Source organism: Rattus norvegicus, chromosome 15 (assembly GCF_036323735.1).
Source record: "Rattus norvegicus strain BN/NHsdMcwi chromosome 15, GRCr8, whole genome shotgun sequence".
Classification (NCBI taxonomy): domain Eukaryota; kingdom Metazoa; phylum Chordata; class Mammalia; order Rodentia; family Muridae; genus Rattus; species Rattus norvegicus.
The window spans coordinates 27,074,364-27,093,091 of NC_086033.1; the positions used below are offsets into that span (position 1 = coordinate 27,074,364).

The 18,728-nt window shown below is 51.1% G+C and overlaps 3 protein-coding genes across 18 annotated transcripts; 1 reads left to right on the forward strand and 2 right to left on the reverse strand.

Annotated features, from left to right (window-relative positions):
• Window positions 1-117: 117 nt before the first annotated feature.
• Ndrg2 (NDRG family member 2) lies at window positions 118-13,013 on the reverse strand. 11 transcript variants are annotated; one of them, NM_001270862.1, is made up of 16 exons: window positions 8,690-8,757; window positions 6,291-6,371; window positions 5,923-5,964; window positions 5,507-5,612; window positions 5,162-5,282; window positions 4,820-4,882; window positions 3,610-3,670; window positions 3,315-3,401; window positions 3,076-3,132; window positions 2,811-2,914; window positions 2,374-2,418; window positions 2,044-2,095; window positions 1,753-1,800; window positions 1,500-1,535; window positions 1,317-1,368; window positions 118-1,121 (listed from the first exon to the last, which is right to left on the reverse strand). In NM_001270862.1, the coding sequence occupies exons 2-16, from the start codon at window positions 6,363-6,365 to the stop codon at window positions 955-957; spliced, it is 1,116 nt and encodes a 371-aa protein (NP_001257791.1). In that variant the 5' UTR covers window positions 6,366-6,371; window positions 8,690-8,757; the 3' UTR covers window positions 118-954. The 11 variants fall into 11 exon arrangements, with proteins under 11 accessions (NP_001257791.1, NP_001257792.1, XP_063129997.1 ...); NM_001270863.1 differs by lacking the exon at window positions 8,690-8,757 and adding an exon at window positions 8,090-8,139; XM_063273927.1 differs by lacking the exon at window positions 8,690-8,757 and adding an exon at window positions 7,638-8,096.
• Window positions 13,014-13,093: 80 nt separating this feature from the next.
• On the forward strand, window positions 13,094-16,506 carry Tppp2 (tubulin polymerization-promoting protein family member 2). Of its 6 annotated transcripts, none has more exons than XM_039093586.2 (5): window positions 13,122-13,221; window positions 13,422-13,645; window positions 14,363-14,516; window positions 15,487-15,624; window positions 16,333-16,506. In XM_039093586.2, exons 2-5 carry the CDS (start codon window positions 13,473-13,475, stop codon window positions 16,504-16,506), a joined length of 639 nt encoding a protein of 212 aa, XP_038949514.1. In that variant the 5' UTR covers window positions 13,122-13,221; window positions 13,422-13,472. The 6 variants fall into 6 exon arrangements, with proteins under 6 accessions (XP_063130618.1, XP_038949514.1, XP_038949517.1 ...); XM_039093589.2 differs by having other exon boundaries at window positions 16,199-16,493; XM_039093588.2 differs by having other exon boundaries at window positions 13,140-13,221; window positions 13,422-13,640.
• Window positions 16,507-17,343: 837 nt separating this feature from the next.
• On the reverse strand, window positions 17,344-17,805 carry Rnase13 (ribonuclease A family member 13). The gene is given in 1 exon segment (NM_001012231.1): window positions 17,344-17,805. A coding segment is annotated over 1 exon segment (462 nt).
• Window positions 17,806-18,728: the final 923 nt, after the last annotated feature.

Below are 18,728 nucleotides of genomic sequence, written 5' to 3' on the forward strand. Positions count from 1 at the left end.
TGTGAAGCTTATATACCCCGCCAGCCATCCCAGGTCATCGTTGCTTTAGGAGGAACAGGGGAAGGGTAAGAAAGGGGTGGGGTACAGGCACATGCAGACCCGGATTAACAACGGTGCTCAGTTTCCTCTATCTTTTATTGTCACAGCAGAAGTTGTGTGAGACAGGAGGTCACACCCTACACACAAGAGTATGGTCAGAGTCTGAGGTAGCCCTTCCCACCCTGATGCCAAACCCCAAGCAGTCGGACCTAAGTTCTTTCCCCCAGTCCCACTTTAGGTGCACACTGACAGCTATTAAAGTTAGTGCGGCCAAAGGACCCGGGCCCCTCCCTAATGCCCCTGCTTCAATGTGTTTACCATTGTTCTTCACTGGCCACCATCTCCCGTTCTGACTTTCTTTTTACATGCTGGATATGTCTATCACGTTAAGGATCAGTAACACACCAGCAAATATTCCCCTGAGAGACATCCATTTAGGAGCATTGCCTTCAGAGGCCTTAAACGTCAAGGCACTGTGTCAGCTTTGGGGGAATGGAGCTCCTCATATCCCACCACCAACCCTACACATACACACACTCTCCTACCCTTGCAAATATGGGCTAAAGAGGGGGAGTGATGGCATCCCCGTGACAGCTAAAACAACTTATTGTTCCTCATCTATAGAACCCAGGTCAGAGAGGGAACATAAAAGCCTTCTCAAGACCAAAACGGGAGGAGGAGATGACTTAGGGGGCCTGGATCTCTAAGAGATATTAGGACACCTCACCGAGGAGCTAGAGGATATCACAGGTTAAAGGTCAAGGTTAGGGTAGCAATTAAAGATCAAGGTCATCATCTCCCTGCACAATCTGCCCATTTTCCTTGCTGACTCTGGCCCATTGCCCTGAAAACACCTCTTAAGTTAGTGCTGCGGGAGGTGAGGGCTGGGTTCCACACCAAGGCAAAGAGGGTCGCTCAACAGGAGACTTCCATGGTGTGCCCCGGGGGTCCAGAAGGGAGAGTCCCAGACTCGCTACTCTGCGACAGGGTGCGGGATCGGGACCGACTGCCATCGATGGATGCCGCACTGGTCAGAGATGCTGTGCGAGACCGAGACAGGCGAGTCATACAGGATGAGGCCACTGTAGATACAGAATCATAAGCAAGCCATCAGAGAGGAGTGGGGAAGGCGGCAGGTAACTTCCGGCGGTGCCTAGGTGAAGACAAGCTGCGGCCAGAGAATCAGCGAGCTTGCCTTGTAAGACAACGAGTCCAAGGATTAGCCTAAAATAGGTCCACCTCACAGTGCTCTTATCAGCCTCTGTCCCAATACTCACTGTAGCCCATGCCTTGCACGAAGTACTTGAAAGCTTCTGTCAGCTTGCCTGGCTGTGGGGGCAAGGAAAGAGGAGAGATGGTTGGGCACCGTAAAAGACACAGCAGTGGCAAAGGGCACTGCTCAGCAACCCTAATGAGCCGTCCAGTTTCCTCATCCCAGGACCAGCAGGGTGCTCGCTCACCTGAGTCAGCTGCGGCTGACCTCCAGAGTCCGCCATCTGCTCAGGAAAGAAACGCCCAGAAAAGAAGGATCCATGGAGATATCAAAAGATTCGTGCAGAGGGAGAGGGGCTCGCTCCTCCCAGCTCCCTCTCTCTGTTCTTCTCTTCCTTGACCCATAATGAACCCACAAAGCTTAGACGATGGAATTTAGAGTATGTATGCCCCTGCCCTGGGGGCCGGAGAGCAAGTGAGGCTTAGAGGAGGCCCACTAACCTTGAGGAATGAGGTCTGTGTGGGGTCCAGTTTTGAATTACATTCCACCTGGAATAAGTAGGAGGTGGAGTGAATGAGGTCGCCCTCTCCACAACCCTCCAAGGGGCCCTGATCTTTTCCCCTCTCCTTGTCAGCCCCCACCCAATTACTTCTTAACAGAAGTCAAATTCCTAAGGCCCTAGAGTTGCTACTCCTGTCCCGGAGTTTTCGAGTCTGTAGCTCGCCAAGACCCACTGCTTGGGTGGACCCAGTGTTAGCAAGACCCCAACATCCCCAAAAGCCCCTACTGACCACGGCATCTTCATGAGGTGCTTGGTCTCCTACCACCAGCATCACGGGGCACCTAGAGGCACAGGGTCAGGAAGAAGACAGTGAGCCTTGTACCCTCTCACCCACGCTTCCCAGAAAAGCAACCAAACAGGAGTCTGGTTCCAAGGAGGAACCAGTTGCCTTCGTCCTGCTGACTCAGCAAGGCGATCAACGAGGGAAGCCCCAGAGGGAGCCAACTTGTTACACAGGATGGGATAAGGGAGACTGGTAACTTCTCTACAAAGGTTAAGGGATGTTGGTACCCAGGGGCAGTGCAGAGACAGGACAAAGCCGCATCTACCAACGTCTTACTTGAGGGTCATCTCACCACCTCGCTCAAAGTTCAGGTCTCGGCGGCTGCGGAGGGTTCAAAGAGAAGTTGTTTTTTGACAGGCATGGTTGTCTACCCAGATAAGCTACCTCCTCCGTAGGAAGCTAGCTCCTATCTATAGTCAGCTGTTGGTGATTAAAAGTAAATACCAGGGGGAGGATTTATAACTTGGTAAGGTTCCTGCTTAGCTAGGAACCAGGTTTGATCCCCGCAGCAGTCAAAAAGGGAGGAGGGGATACCATAAAAAATGGCAGGCGCAGGCCAAGAGCACACCACCTGTAATCACCTGTGCCCTAGATCTCTGGTCAGAGGCAGCTAAGGGAGAAGAAGGGCCCAAGAATGAGAGATGCCCTTACCCCTGCCCTGAAGCTGCCCAGCCAACCCTGCCCGCAGCGCACACTGCTCACGGCCCACTCACTTGTTGTAACTGTTCCAATACAGTTCGATGTTCTCCAGGTTGGGCGCGTGTGTGATGAGACTTCTATACTTCTGTATCAATTCAGAATTTCCAGAAAGCTCTTCCTGCAGCACCGAAGGGATGAATCAGGGTGGGAAAAAGAAGCCAACGGTGACGGAAACGGTCTTAACACCCTCAGGATCCTGTGCCAGCTGAGGAAGTCCTCCCAAAGCATTCGAGTCCCCGCTGTCCACCTCTACTTCTTCCACCTCCCACAACCAATTACCTGGCTGAAAAGGTGCCCAAGAATCATCTCCGGAATGGAAGACGTAAGGCCGGTTAACTGCGAGGACAGGTGAACAAGTTCAGGATATTGTGGAGAAAGAGACCCAGGCAAAGCAACACAACCTCATTTTTGGGCCCCACCATTCCCCCTTTGAAGGTCCAAATCTATTCAGTTAAACCAGTAGTGCCATCCAAGGAAGAGTCCCCACCCTAGACGTCAGCACACAAGGCCCTCCGAACCTTGTGGGCTGCCCAATCCATCCAGCCCTTGGCGTTGGGATCAATGTTGATGAGAACAAGACCTTCAACGGTGTCCGGGTGGTTCAGCTAAGGGATGACATAAAGGAGATCAGAACCGGCCACTTTGTCCCCACCTCGCTGAGCCCCACTTATCTCCCCAGACTCCTATATGACCCTGCTCCCTATTTCCTTCCAAAATTCTGGGGTGACAGGAATGTGGACCATTCATTCCTGCAATATTCTATCTAATATGGGGGACCCACCACTCCCCACTCTAGCAGTTTTTGCTTCTTACAGCGTATCGTGACAGAATGTATGCTCCAGCTCCAACGCCAACTCCAATTATCGTAGAGAAACTGTAAAAGGTAAATGTACATGTCACGGGTTCTAGCAGCCAAAAATCTGTCACGGCCCAATTTCCTCAAACTCATCATCTTCCCAAGGTCATAGCCACAGAAGAGGACAGCGAAGGACGTTCAGTTCGGGGTGTAAAACGGCACCAAGAATGCCTGATACTTGGTGTAGATGCCTGAAGTCTACCCTCAGCTTCCTCCCGGAGAACTAGTGTCTTGAAAAGACATCCCTGCCTACACACACAGCTTATCGATTCCCAACTCTCTGAAATGAGTTTAATGTGTTCTCAGCCCTGGCCCTACAGAGGAACTAGGATTATGGACCTTAGAGCAAACTATGAAACAGGTGAGGTGTTAGTCATTTGGGAGAAATGGAGGAGGCAGGAAAGGAAGAAAACCAGAGTTGCTGAGAGCCATGGTGCCCAGGAAAAGCTAGACCAAGAAAAGATCCCAGGAACCCGGGGCTGACCAGACGGCTCAGCAGTCAAGAGCATTTCCTTCTTTTGCAGAGGCCCCAGGTTCAGTTCCCAGCACCTCCTTGGTGGCCCTCAACCACCGATTATTCAAGTTCCAGAGGTTCCAATGCCCTCTTCTGGCCCCTGTGGTCGCCAGACATATGTGGTAGTGCCCATATATGTATGCAGCAAACACTCTCAGATAATAGATAAAATCAATAAAGTAAATAAAATCTATAAAATAAAAGTAAATCCGAGAAAGAGAAAACACCCAAGAATCAGCATTTTCCTCCGCATGCCTGTGAGGCTCGTCTTCCTTCCCCCACTGTCTTACACACCTGTCTCCTGGTGTCCAATGTGATCATGGGAGACAGGAATGGGGACCAAGACAGGTCTATCTAGTTCCTCAGGGATGAGGTCACCCACACCTCCTCTTGCCTAACTTCCAAGTCGGAGAAGCTTCCCCTAAGCCTGAGATGGGGACAAGTACAAACCCTTTTGTTCTCTTTCTCCCGATCAGTAGTAAGATTACTTTGATCATTGCAGTCAATAGTCCAAGCCCACTGCCCTTTCTAACAATCAAGGTGAAAATCCATGGAAGAGGAAGACGGACTGAGACCAAAATTAGCCCAGAAACCATGGTGACCACACTCTAGGGCCTTCTTTGTGCTGAAAAGAAAATTTGAAGGACTCTCACTTTAAGTACTGCAGGATGCAAGGAATCATGTCTGCAAGCTGGTCCAGAGATGGGTACTGGTACCTGGAAAAGAAAAAAATGTTAGCTACCAGTCTGTACCCATAGACCTCTTCCCTGTCGTAATCTCTGTATTCTCTGCCAGAGCCTTCTATGCCTCCTTCACATCCATCCTCTCTGGTACACTGTGCACTATCTTGCTTCCCCCTACATACACACACACACAGAGAGAGAGAGAGAGAGAGAGAGAGAGAGAGAGAGAGAGACAGACAGAGAGACAGAGAGACAGAGAGACAGAGAGACAGAGACAGAGAGAGACCTGCCTGGTAAGGAACTAATTCTTACCCCAGAGGAAACACAGGTGCCCCCTCTTCCATTCCAGGGGCATCCACATGGACCCGCACGAAGTTCTGTATGATCTCTTGCATATCCCCGAACTGAAACAGTGGCTGGAAGCAAGATTTATCTAAAGAGAACCCACATTCCCCACCCAACAACAAAATCAGAGGGAAAAAGCACCCTAGTGTCAGAACCCACCCTCTTGCTTTGATGCTACCCCACATTAGCGGGGGAATCTCTCTCTGGTGTGCCGCTGGGTTCCCTGCCTGACCATCCTGACTATGCCCCTGTACACTTTCCCCTTCCCTGCCTCTTCCCAGAAAGATGTAGGAAAAGAAATGAAGGTCTTACAGTTGAGTCCTACATCATGGTAGGTGAATATCGCTGGACGTTTGGGTTTGGGGGTGCCATACACGGTAAAAGTGACGGAGCCATAAGGTGTCTCCACAGAATGAGTCTGTAAGAAAAAAAAGCTTACCTTCAGGGAGGAAATATACTAAAAGTTTTCCAAAGGGGGAAAGGCAAAAATAAGTGAACCATCTATTAAAAACAGGATCAATGAGTCTCTAGGGAAATATGATGGAATTGGGTCTGAGGGTAGAAAAATCATTAAAAAAAAATCAGAGATTAAGGAACTCAAAGAGAAAAAAAGGAGGGAAAAGAGGAGAAATGTGAGAAATAGGAAAAAAATAGAGGGCCAGATTGAGGGCCTCTCAGTTGGGGGACAGAAGAGCTCCTCTCCCACCCCGGCACAGTCCCCCAGTTACCTGTCCCTGGTCCAGGAGGATTCGGGCAGCTAACTCAGCCTCCTGGAGAGACACACACAGACATACACACGGACAGAGACACACAACCGATGGAGAGATGGACACAAAGAGGTAAAGAGAGACCAACAGACACCAAATACAGAGAGAGCGACAAAAAACAAGACAGGAGAGGGTGAAGGTTAGTGTAGTGACGAGACGAGGTTTGGTGGGCTCCCTTTTACAGTGTCTAGGATGAAAGATGGGAGGAGATGGGTAAAGGAGGGGTGTGCATTAGAATGAGTGCTGTGGGCCTGGGGAGTCGGGGAGCAGGGGGGGGGATCTTTCAGAGCATGGGCTTAAGGCAGGGAAGTCAGAGAGTCTCTACAAACCTTGGCAGCCTCAGGCGTCTGTCCTGGCAACAGTGGCTTCTCCTCAGTGATCTGCACCTCCTGAAGCTCTGCCATGGTGGCCTGGAAGGATAAGAAAACTGTAAACCAGCCAGGCGGTTACGGAGCACACCAGGCAGTGGGCACACACCTCTGTTCCTAGCACTCGGGAGGCAGAGGCAGGCAGATCTCTGAGTTAGAGGCCAGCCTGGTCTACAGAGAGAGACCTAGGGCAGCCAGGGCTACACAGAGAAACCCTGTCCCTAAAACCGATACAAAACATTAAGTCCGGGGGTGGGGGCTGGGGGTGGGGGTTGGGGGTGTACTCTCTGCCCAGGGTAATGCAAGGTGCAGAAGGACCCCAGCACTGAAAACTCCAAGACACACAAATGGCTTTTCTGGCTCCCCTACTCCACTTCCAGGGTAATAACAAACAGGAGAGCACATCTCTTCAGACCGGCAGTCCCATGGCTGCCCCTCAACCCCAACACTCGAACCTCAGGATGCTCCTCTCTCTCCAATCCTGGAGGAAGACGCCAGGGTGGAGAAGCAATGTGGCTCCAGTTTCTTAAGCTATATTTAGGGGTCACCCCACACTCCCTGTTGTAGCGCACTGGCTGGGTGCACAGGGTTAGGGTTGTAAGAGTTCACTATTCACTGTGACCTTCAACTATACCCCCAATGTCAGCATCTTGACTGAGGCAATGACCATTTCAAGTACTCAACAGAGGGACCTAGATATCCAATCCGACCAACGTCTCCCTCTCTCTGGCGACTCAAGACTCTCTCTCTCCCAAGTACACAAATGAGCGTACATCAACACTGGTAGGTCTAGAGAGCAGCAGAGCCCCCTTGCGCAGACTTGGGAAAAAAGGGTGGGGCGCCAGTAGCATAGGGTGGGTGGGGTCAATTTACTGAGTTCTTATTGGCTGGATACAGTGAGCAAGGAGGTCAGGGTTCTTAGTCCTGACTCTGGGGTCTGAGAAAACACAGGAACAAGGTGAATGACATGGGAGACAGACTTGGGTCTTTTAGGGACATACAGCCACAGCCAAGACCCAGAATTCCAGGGTCACTAACCCTTCCTAATCTCTCCTGAGTCCAGAGAACGCGCCCTCTCTAGGTTCCAATCAATACAAGCCGCAGGGGCCTGCGGGGCAACACAAGCAAGTCCAGGCTGGGTAGGGTATGAAGCGAAAGGAGAGCTGACAAGGCGATAGAGCATGACTGTGTCAAAACCTCTGGTCCTACCCTACTGCCACCACTATGTGACCTTGTCCGGTTAGTTAGTACTCAGTTTTGACAGTTCTCAGTTGATATGTAGGTATTACAGCATGACCTTTTCCTCACCATTTAAAAACAAACAAGCTTCACGCCTTCATCTCTCCGGTCCACCCAGTCTATTTGCATGTCGGGTGGAGAAAGAGGAGGGAGAATAGGGTGGTCCCGTAACCTCCGCACTTTCCCGGACTGCCAGCCAGCTGGTGCCAGTCGGAAAAGGATGGGTAGGGCTTGACTGGCTGCTCCCAGAACACGAAACCTGACCCTATGAGTCCCTAGCTGTCGGTCCTCATCCGGACCAACACCCTCTCACGGCGGACACGTAGTGCCCAGGACATCATCTCAAGAGACTCCCAAACACGCCCTGCATTTTGCAGCGCCTCTGCCTTTGTGCCCAGCAGCAGAGAGCCTCGCTTAGCCAGCTCCTTCCCCAGGACTGCAGCCCGGGGACCAGAACCACGATGCCCACTCTCCTGGCCCGCGCTCTCCCGACCCAGGGGCGCGCTTGCCCCTCCCCCTACCTGCTGCAGCCGCCGCGGTCGCTGCCACCTTCACTTGCCTTTGACTTAGGTCCGCCCTAGTTCAGGCTCCCCACAGACCCGCCCAGGGCCCGCCCCCGGGCCATCTCCCTGCAGATCCGCCCCGACCCCCCATAAACACGCCTCGTAACTCGCCCGGGCCACCGGGGGAGGGGCGAGAGGGTGCGGCTAGGGAGCACACAGAGGTGATGCTTGTAGGCTCCCCGAGTGCTCCCCACAACCCCGAGCCGCGTGAAATGGGGTGTGCTTGGGGACCCCTTAAGCCTCCAAATGATCCCCACGCCCACCTCAACGGCGCCCCCTACTGTGACCTGGCTCTGCCAGGCTCATTTTTGGCTCTCTTCCTAGCCCCCCAGATTGAGTGGCAGCGACGGATAGAGTGGGGAAGCCAACCCAAGGTGCCCACGTCCCACGATTTCAGCTACGCCCGCCCGGAAGCAGAGAGCTAGGTCAAGGAAGAGGGAGGTGGGCGAGGGCCACAGCTCAGACCGGGTTTCGGGGCAGGTAGGGGTAGTGGTGCCAGCGTGTCTGGGGACGGGGCGTCGAGGGCGCAGGAATTCCGAACAATTGGGGTGCTGGTACCTCCTCAGCCGAGTCCTGCCGCTTGCTCTCCCGCTGCTCCGTGAGAAGTTGGACAACAAGCAGGGGGTTGGGGGGGGCGGGAAATGCTGGGGGCCGCTATAAATAGAGGATGAACGAAGGAGGGGAAAGATGATGGCCAACAGCGACTCCCGGGTCAAGGCCCCAACGAGGGGGGCGGGTAGAGGAGGGGCTGGGGACCCCCCAAGGGCTCCGACTCCTGTGTAAACAGGCGCGGAGGCGGAGCTAACTCTGCAAGGGTGGAGTAAAGGGTTTGAGGAGGACTCGATGTCCTGGGCTGAGACCCAAGAGACCCTGTGGCTGAGGCGCTAACCCCTCCTAGTCCAACCCCGAAAAGGAGGGCGAGATCAGCTCTGAAAAGCTGAGTGGTAGTGCCCTGTTGCAGAGCTCCTGAGCTGCTGTCTCCTGGGCCCGACCCGCGGTGCCTGGGTGGGTTTACTCTCCTATCCTAGACTTCTACAAGATTCACATCTGAGACACGTCCTGAGCTCTTTAAGGGCTTGCTGAAGTGGAATGGTTGATGGGCTACGGGGATTGAAAGTTGTGTTGAGCAACCAGATTGTATTTCCCCACATGCCCTCGTTCTCGCACCCTGCTCCCAGAGTCAACCCTGCCCCATCCCCCTTCAGCCTAGTTCCAGACTTGCCATTTAGGGGGCTGGGCGCCAGGCCAGTTGAAAACAATGTCCAATGGAACCGGAGCTGCCAACTGCAACACCAGAGCAGACTGCTCCCCCCAAGACCCCCAGATTGCCCTCCCCCCTGCCTGGGAACTACCCTCACCACCCACAACCCCCCTCCCCAAGGAACATCAATGCTCCTTTCATCCCCACTTGGCAGGTCTGTTGGAAAGGAGGAGAGGCCAAGAGGGAGGAGGAGGAGACCTGGGTAGGCTCAGACCCAGCTTAAAAAAAAAAAAAAAACAAAAAACAAAAAACCACCCTAGACCTAAAGAGCTTCCTATATCCCCGAAACAGAGCCCCAAGTTTTCCTCTGTTGTTTTCTCCTACTCCCTTCATAAGAATTGCCCTAGAAACTGGCACAGAAACCTGGCATTCTAGCTTCCTGCCTAGCCCCTGGGTACACAGGTTTAACGCTCTCCTAGACAAGAAGTTTGCTGGAATTAAGAGAAGAGCTACAGATGGGTAAGATAAGAGAGCTCTCCACAGCCCCCGTGACTTGGAGAAAGCCAGGGAACCTGGACTGAGCACTTCAGCCTGCCGGCTTCTTTCACGTGTCTAAAGTAGCCGTACTTGGAGAGGGGGAGGGAGAGACTGGAAGGTTCCAGCATCTAAATCTGTCTCTGGGTCAGGATGACTCAGGGGGAACCTGATAAGGGGGCAGACACAGGGGCTTGGGGAGGGCAGGAGGTGGGAAATTTCCACTGAGATCTCCTTACTTCCTAGACCTACGGGGTCTCTAAGAAGCTCCTGAGGACACACACACACACACACACACACACAAGCACACGCACACGCACACACACGCGCACGCGCGCACAAAACTGGTTCTGCCTCATTGTTCTTTACTGTCCTGACAGGTTCAAGGCCGACCTGAGTACAATTGACCCAACATGGACAGTATCTAACCTTTCTCTGGGTCAAAAGCAGTTTCAAACTGTGCTTTTGGCTAAGTGACAGTTTCAAGCATATTCAGCGTACAAACCACCGGATAGATGAAATTCAAAGAAGTGATACGGTTTTGGTCAGTTTCGTGATCCAGTGATTAAAGAAGCGTATAAATACAGAAAAGGCTAGGGAAATTAATCAATAAGATCAATGTATAGAGGACAAGTCTTGTAGCAGTCCCCACCGGTCTCCGGTGGGAAAGAAGGGATTTTCATTTTCCCCCAGAATGATTTTAATAACCCCTGATGAAGAAAGCACAAATTGGAAATTCAGAAATACCTAAAAGTAGTTTTTACAATACCCTAGCCATCATATATGCATTTGCAAAGCGTATTATTTAGTGTTCACGCTGAATCTTGTTTGTACCAAAAGATTTCAGGGTCCCTAAGCAATACTTCTGAAAACCCCCACCCCCCCAAAGGCTAGAGACTACAGGCTAAGAGCCACATGTTTCTATGATTTGGAGGAAAGGAGTTTTGTTTTTAGGGTGAATTGCCCAGATGAGAAGTAGAACGTTTGAGTGGGAGAGAAGGGGTGTTTTCACCTCAGGAGAGAGCAGAAGAGAAAGTATAAGCAGAAACTCGAGAGCTCCTCTGAAGAGTTGAAGAGTAGGAAGTGTGTGTGACCCCCAAATCTGTGTCATTATCCTTAACTACACAGATGTGGAAACAGAAGCCCAGGAGCATTAAGGACTTGCCCATGGCCACCAACTGATCGCACACCAGGGTGTGAATCCCCATCAGATTCATTCCCCTTCAGGGGCTATTCTCTTTCCACCAGGTAACCTTTTGAACATATAACTATGCCATTAGGGCCCCCCTTGTGGGTAAGAGCAATGTTAGTGAGAGGCGGGTGACACTTGGTGAGACAGACTGGGTCCAAGTTGTGTCCTTGAATGCTAGGCAGAATGATTTGGCAGTAAGAACCATAGATTATACTTCTCTTTTTCAAGGTGTTTTATTTTAACTTATGTGTCCGAGTGTGAGTCCATGCATGTGAGAGCAATGCCCATCAATGCCGGAGACATCAGATCTCTCTGGACCTGAAGTCACTGGCGTCTAAGAGCTGCCTGACGTAGGTGCTAGAGTTAAACCCAGGTGCCATATTCTAAACCACAGAACTCTCTCTCCAGTCCCAACTACTCTTGAGTCATAGCATAGTCATTCTGTGAGACAGGGTATTGGGTGTTCCTCAGACTGGCCATGTGTCTAAGGCTGGCCTTGAACTCCTCATCTTCCTGCCTTGGCCTCCAGAGTTCTGCGATTATAGGCATGTGTTCCTGTAGTCAGGCACCATAATCTGTTCTCCAGCAGGAATAGTGAATAGAAAATCACGGTTGGGGAAGGGTAACAGAGCTGGTCCGTGGGCTAGAAAGGAGTAGAAAGGAGTAAAGAACCGAACCTAGAAAAAGTTCAGAAGCCTCAGAGAAGAGCCCCCAGATAATCAGAGGGATATAAAGTACAAAAGACTTGGGCCTGGAGAGAGAGCTTAGTGGTTAGAGCCTAACTGCTCTTCCAGAGGACCTGGGGGTTCCATCTCCAGCACTCGCATGTCAGCTCTCCACCGTAACTCTGGTCCCGGGAGATCTGACACTTTCTGACACTTTTCTTCCGGCCTCCATGGGCACCAGACCCACTCCATGATACACAGACACAGATGCTGGCAACACACCGTACACATTAAAATGAATTAATTGGATAAAGACTTGAAAAGGATGCAAGAATAGGAATGGAAAGGACTTTTTTTTTTTCTGAGACAGGGTTTCTTTGTGTAGCCCTGGCTGTGCTGAAACTGCAGTCTGTACAGACCAGGCTGGTCTTGAACTCAGAGATCTACCTGCCTCTGCCTCCCAAGCGCTGGGAGTTGAGGTGTGCGCTGTCGCCACCCAGCAGGAATGAGCTCATAAAATTACAAACTGCTTATAGGAATTGGTACCTGATTAGATAGCTAAGACTAGAAAGTAACCAACCTCCGATGTGAGATCCCTAAAGCTCATCTCTCTTAGAGGGCTTTTGTCCAGAAAGAAAACATTAAGGGGTATTGGGAACTGCTTAGAATCATGTCTGGGGATTTTCAGAGTGTGAGACTTACTCTGACACGTTTCACTCTACTTTATATGGATCTGTTACACTGCAGTGCTTTTCCCCTCTCGAGTCAACAGTAGAAGCTCCTTAAAATCCCTGCTGCAGTTGTTTTTCCACGGCCACAGATCTGGTGGTCAGTGCGCCTGGACTGGGAGATCAGACCAGAGGGGCAGTGTCCAACTCAAGCCAGCCCTGTTCTCCTCAATCCCAAATGCTTTAGTGATTGGGTCTCCCCAAAATGTACATGCTAAAGTTCTCCCTTCCAACATGGTGGTGTTAAGGAGCGGGATTTGGAGGAGTCATGATGAGGTTTTGGGAGGGTAAAAAGATGAAATTTCAGGAATGAGATTTATAAGCCAAGGGAGCTCTACCGTGGGAGGGCATAGTGAGGCCAGAAGCCGTAAGATTGGTAAACTGGGACAAAGTGATTAGGGGCTTTGATCATCAGCTGAAGATGCTGACAGACATTACTCAATCCAAAGGGCATGTCTTGCTATCCATGACTCCACAGTCTTTACCCGGCTTGAAGTTCTTGCTGATTTCAGCGCCGTGACTGGACCACTCACTGCCCAGAGATGAGAAATTGATGAATCTCTGCTTCAGATCCTGGAAGGGAAGACAGTAGAGAAACCAAGCCAGAGCCAAAAGTGATGTCATGTAACACTATGACATCACAGTGTTTCTTTCCTGCTTTCTTCACCCATTTTTGTCTCCCTGTTGCCACACCTTCTCCCCAGTCATCTGACTGCCACATAGCTGCACACACTTGTATACAAAGGCACAGACACCGCCTGGGCTCCCAGGTATATGACAGTGGTGGCTAAGGAGGTTTCCTAATGCATAGGAGTTTAAGCTTGACCCAGTGCTGGGAGGGGAAGGAAGCTCAGCGGTGGGTGGAAAGGTCGGGGAGAGAGGAGAGCAGCAGGGAAGAGAGCAATTGTTCCTGGTGCTGCTGAAGTTTACTCCTTACCCTTCCATCATCTCCTCCTCCCTCACTCCCCAGCCCCATCCCCCGCCCCCACCCCCACCCCATCCCCATTCCCAGCAATTGACCATGGCCTCAGAAGCAGAGAAGACGTTCCATCGATTTGCTGTCTTTGGAGAATCATCCAGCAGTGGCAATGAAATTACCAACAAGAACTTCTCCAAACTCTGTAAAGACTGTGGCATCATGGATGGCAAGGCAGTGACCTCCACAGATGTGGACATTGTGTTCAGTAAAGTGAAGTAAGGGGCCAGAGGTGGGGGCTGACGGGAAAAGGTAATTTTTTTTTCTTTTTTCCGGAACTGGGGACCGAACCCAGGGCCTTGTGCTTGCTAGGCAAGCGCTCTACCACTGAGCTAAATCCCCAACCCCGGGAAAAGGTAATTTAATTGGTCACAACACAGTGTTTTGTTTTGTTTTGTCTTATCGAGACAAGAGTTTCTCTGTGGGACTGGAGGGATGGCTCAGTGGTTAAGAACACCCGACTGCTCTTCCAGAGGTCATGAGTTCAATTTCCAGCAACCACATGGTGGCTCACAACCATCTGTAAAGAGGTCCGATGCCCTCCTCTGGTGTATCTGAAGACAGCTACAGTGTACTTATATATAATAAATGAATAAATCTTAAAAAAAAAAAGAAGAGTTTCTCTGTGTAGCCTTGGCTATCCTGAAACTCTCTGTAGACCAGGCTGACCTAGAACTCACAGAGATCCACCAGCCTCTATCTCCTGAGTACTGGGACTAAAGGCGTGTCCCACCAGCCTGGCACAGCCTGGCATAGTTCTTAAGATAGATGGAAGTTATAAGGAGGATCTGGCAGGTGCTGGGAACTGTCCCAGCCCCTATTCTCAAGATCCATTGGCAGGATAAAATAGGCCATTCCTCACTAAGAAAAAGGTAGATGTTGGGAGGTGATGACTTCACCCTCCACAGTTACTGGATTTCTGTCTGACTGACCAGGGCCAAGAATGCCAGAACCATCAACTTTCAACAGTTTCAAGAGGCTATGAAGGAGCTGGGCCAAAAGCGCTTCAAGGGGAAGAACCCAGATGAGGCATTGGAAGATGTTTTTAAACTCATGGAAGGCAAGGACCCTGCCACCACCGGTGCTACTGTGAGTCATGCTCTTACTTTTCGTCTGATCTCTTCCTTCTTTTGGATGTTTCTTTCCTTCCTGTCCATCTGACCGTCTGTCTGTCCATCTGTCTGTCTGTTCTGTCTAGCAGGCCCATACTCTGTTAGACTATCCTGGAACTGGTTATGTTGACCCAGGAAGGTCTTCATTCTTCTGCCTCCCAAGTGCTAGTATTGTACGTGTGTGCCACCATGCTGACCTCAGTGATAATGTTCACCTCAAGCCCAGAACCTTACTACTTCCCAAATCTTGCCCCAAATCTTTTTTTTTTTCTTTCAGAGCTGGGGATTGAACCCAGGGCCTTTCGCTTGCTAGGCAAGCGCTCTACCACTGAGCTAAATCCCAACCCCTCTTGTCCCAAATCTTGTTGGCAGTGTAACTCAGAAGACGGGGTAGGTAGCCTGTGGTACATTGCCTGTGTTGGAAGACTTTAGAGATCTTTGCTACCAGTGTAGTTGGATCTCCCAGCTACACCCTTAGCCACAAGCTGTTCACTTGAGGAAATTAGACTCGTTCTCAAGTCTCATGTCTAGCCAAGACACCTGAGCCTTCTGTGGCTTGAGAGATACTAACATTGGAGGACTTGGTGCCTGCTTCCCCAATACCCCTCCTACATAAATTAAGGTTTAATCTCAGACCTCCTGCCTCTCACCCCTCTCCTTCCTAAATCTTCCCTCTGTAGATACAGTGCCCTCAACTCTGCACAATGTGGGTGTGGCTTGGAACTGAAGCCCTCTGCCAGTATCCTGATCAGAATGATTTCTCTGGATAGGGAAAAAAAAAATCCACAGTCCTTTCCCACAGCTGTGTCTAGGCCTCAGGAAGCAGCACCATGCCCAGGCAGAACAAGCTCTCTCAGCATGTGTTCTAAGGCTCTAAGACCATTTGTGGTGAAGGGCTGTGAGAGCCAGGGAAAGGAAGGTTTCAAATTCACCCTTTGCCTTTGCAGAAAGCGACCACGGTGGGTGGAGTAGACCGGTTGACAGACACCAGTAAGTACACCGGAACCCACAAGGAGCGCTTCGATGAGAGTGGTAAGGGAAAAGGTATCGAAGGACGGGAAGAGACCACTGACAACTCAGGCTATGTGAGTGGCTACAAGGGGGCTGGCACCTATGACAAGAAAAGCCAGTAGAGGGGAAGCCATCTTCACCTGCTAGTTCCTTGACCCTGTGTTTTTAGCACCAGGAAATCTAGGAAATAATAAACAATGTGTGTGCAGCACTTAGCGAATTCCATCTCATGAGTATAAGGAACAGATTGGCCCACAGACAAAGGGAGAGGAGAAAGCCCACAGAGCCAGGACTTCAGGCATGGACCCTTTACCCTGCTAAACCTCGTGCATACCAGCCATAGGATAGCAGTCTCCTTGGCAACCGCTCCTGAGACCAGGACTGGAGAGTACATTTAGAGATAAGAGTTAAATCAGATGCAGAAGAAAAAATATTTACTTACTGTGTTCACACGGGAGTGTCTCCTTCCCTTTTATCTCCCCAAAGGGAGTCATAGTTCTTGATTTGACATCCCATGAGTCAGATAATCATTTATGATCTTGAATGTGTCTCCCAACTCCATAATCTGTTAGAATCCAAGTTTTGTTGGGAGATAGAGACCCGGAAGGGAAGCCTGACACCTACTACAAATCACCAATTTATTTTCAGGCTGGAGAAAGATAGAATCTCTTTGGTTGGTTGGTTTTTGAGACGGGGCTTTCACTGTGCAGTTCTGGCTGGCCTGGAACTCTAGGTCAGACTGGCCTTGAACTCGCAGAGATCTGTCTGCCTCTGCCTCCCAGATGCTGGCATTAAAGTCTTCCATCCACCCCACCTTCATCCTCGTGGCCACAGAGCAGAAGACATTTCCGACTGCTAAGAAGGTCCAGGGGGTGTGGGGTAACCAGGACACCCAAAGCAAGGAAGGGAACTCAATCATAATTAAATTTGAATGTGTTTTTAACTTTTTATTTTGAAATTACTACAGATTCACAGGAAGTCTATATAGAAAAGGGCTCATTGACCTCCTGCCGGGTTCCCCCCCCCCCCCCCCGATGGTTTTTACATGACTGGGCCTGAGACTGCCTCTTACCCTGCCACCTGAGTGAAACAGAGATAAGGGGGGGAAAGGAGGACCGAGGGACCTTGGGAAGGACAGGAAAGATCATTTGAAATTGTGGTGGGCCACAGGAAGACAGGGTTTGGGAACAGGCGGGCAGCACTGATTGGGAGAGTCGAGAAAACAGCACCAGGCTCCATAGTGGAAGGAGTTGGGGAAGGATAGGTTCTGTGAAGGGAAAGGGGAAATCACAGATCAGTGCAGACTGGAGACTGAGGGGGCTGAGGGGAAAGGAGGCAATAGGGCCTGAGGGTGATAGGGAGGTTCTTATTGCTGCAACGTGGCAGGAATTAGAAGGGAACTTGGGGTAACGGGAGGTGTAGTGGGGGGTGGAGGACTGACTGACACTAAAAACAGGCCTAGGGAGAGATCTGGAGCTGGGTGCCTGTTGCCATGGTGTGAGCTGTGGCCTGGGCCTCTCTCCAGGAGTCGGGATCTGGCCCAGCAGATACACAAGTACTGCCAGCTGGACACAGTCTGCTTCTTGGGTGGGTTTTACTGTCACTGGGAGAGGAAGGCTCATGGGAGGGTGGGGGGGTAGGGGGATGAGAAGGCAAAAGAGCCTGAAGGAGGGCGGGGCTCTGCTTCAGATGTCAGGGAGGAAGACTTAAAGGCAGACTCAGAGTTTGGGAACGGGCCTCGGTGCGGCATGTAGAGGCCTGTCGTAGGTGGGACTGGTTTGGGAACTAAGTCCCTAGTAGAGGCCGATGACACCTATTGGTTCAGCATCATGCTTGCGGGAGCAGAGCAAGTACAGCCTTTGGTTGGTCAGAGTGCTGTTGTAGCTACAGCTGGTTGGGGCCTGCTTATGATCCAGGGTACAGACAGTGATGGGGAAGGAGTTCTGAGTGAGGGTGCAGTACTCGTTGTAGTTCTCACAGAAGCTCTCGCTGTATTTGCAGAACTTCTGGATGCTTTCAAAGGGGGCATGGACCACATAGTGGATCTTAGGGCAGTACCAGTCCTGGAGTTTGCCTCTCACGTAGGCCATGAGGCCATTACAGTACCCGTGGAAACCCTTCGGGTAGTTAACCATGGGGTAGTCGACATGTAAGATTCGGAAGTTCTTGATGGCCGTCTGTATCGTGATGCCTGTCACCAGAGTTGGCTGTAAGACAAGCTGGAGGACAAGGAGCGAGGCCGCATCTGATGCCATTGCCTTCTGCCAGCAGAGTTAAATTAGAGGTACATTAGGCTAAAGAGACTGTCCACCCTTCCCAGACTCTCCAGCATTCTCCGGCATTCCCTCTGTGCCTCTCCTAACTCTGGAAATTGCTCAACGCCTTACAAATTCTGACACTCCAAAAAGGCAAAGCACTTGCTCAAGGTCACCAGCTATCTAGAGCCAACCCTCCTCCTGTGGTTCACCACCGAGACTCAGTCTCACCTAGTCTCTGGGCTGTGCAGCACAGAATCAGAGGTCCAGCTGGTCCTTCGGGGGAAGACGCTTCTGAAGGCTCCCTGTTTGCTGGCACTCCTTATGGTAGATACAGAAGGAATGGAGAACAAGCTGCCTTGGTAGTCTGACAGCTCTGCAGGAAGAAACTGAAGGCAGCCAGGGTGGAGAGGAGTGGGAGGCAGGGATGTGTGTGTCTTGCCTAAGGCCACTTACAGCCCAGAGGTGGGTTGAGACTAAAAGGTTTCTGGATAGAGACAGTCTGGAAGGATGGAGTGTCCCTGGGTTTGAGGAGCATCCTGCTAAAGGAGTTAGATGGGTAGGAGGAAAGAGACATTGCTATGCTGGTATCCTCGGGACACTTAGATCCAACCTCCTGGCCTGAAATCCCGGAAGTTCCTGGGCCTTCTTTGATGTTTGCTCTGGCTCACTGGTCCTGCTTTTAGCTAAGTGGGAAGGAAAGAACCACCTTTTGTATGAAGAACAAAGTGTTTACCTTTGATCAGGGGTTCACCAATGTCTCATCCCACTTATAAGCCCCCCCCGGGGGGGGGGGCATGCACAATGGAACTTCCCACCAGAGCAGTAGGCTGAGAACAAAGAGCTTCCAGGTCTTCCCGCAGTCCTCATCACCAAGGCCCAGCCGAGCATGCCAACACCTTCTACCCTAGGCCTGTCGGTTC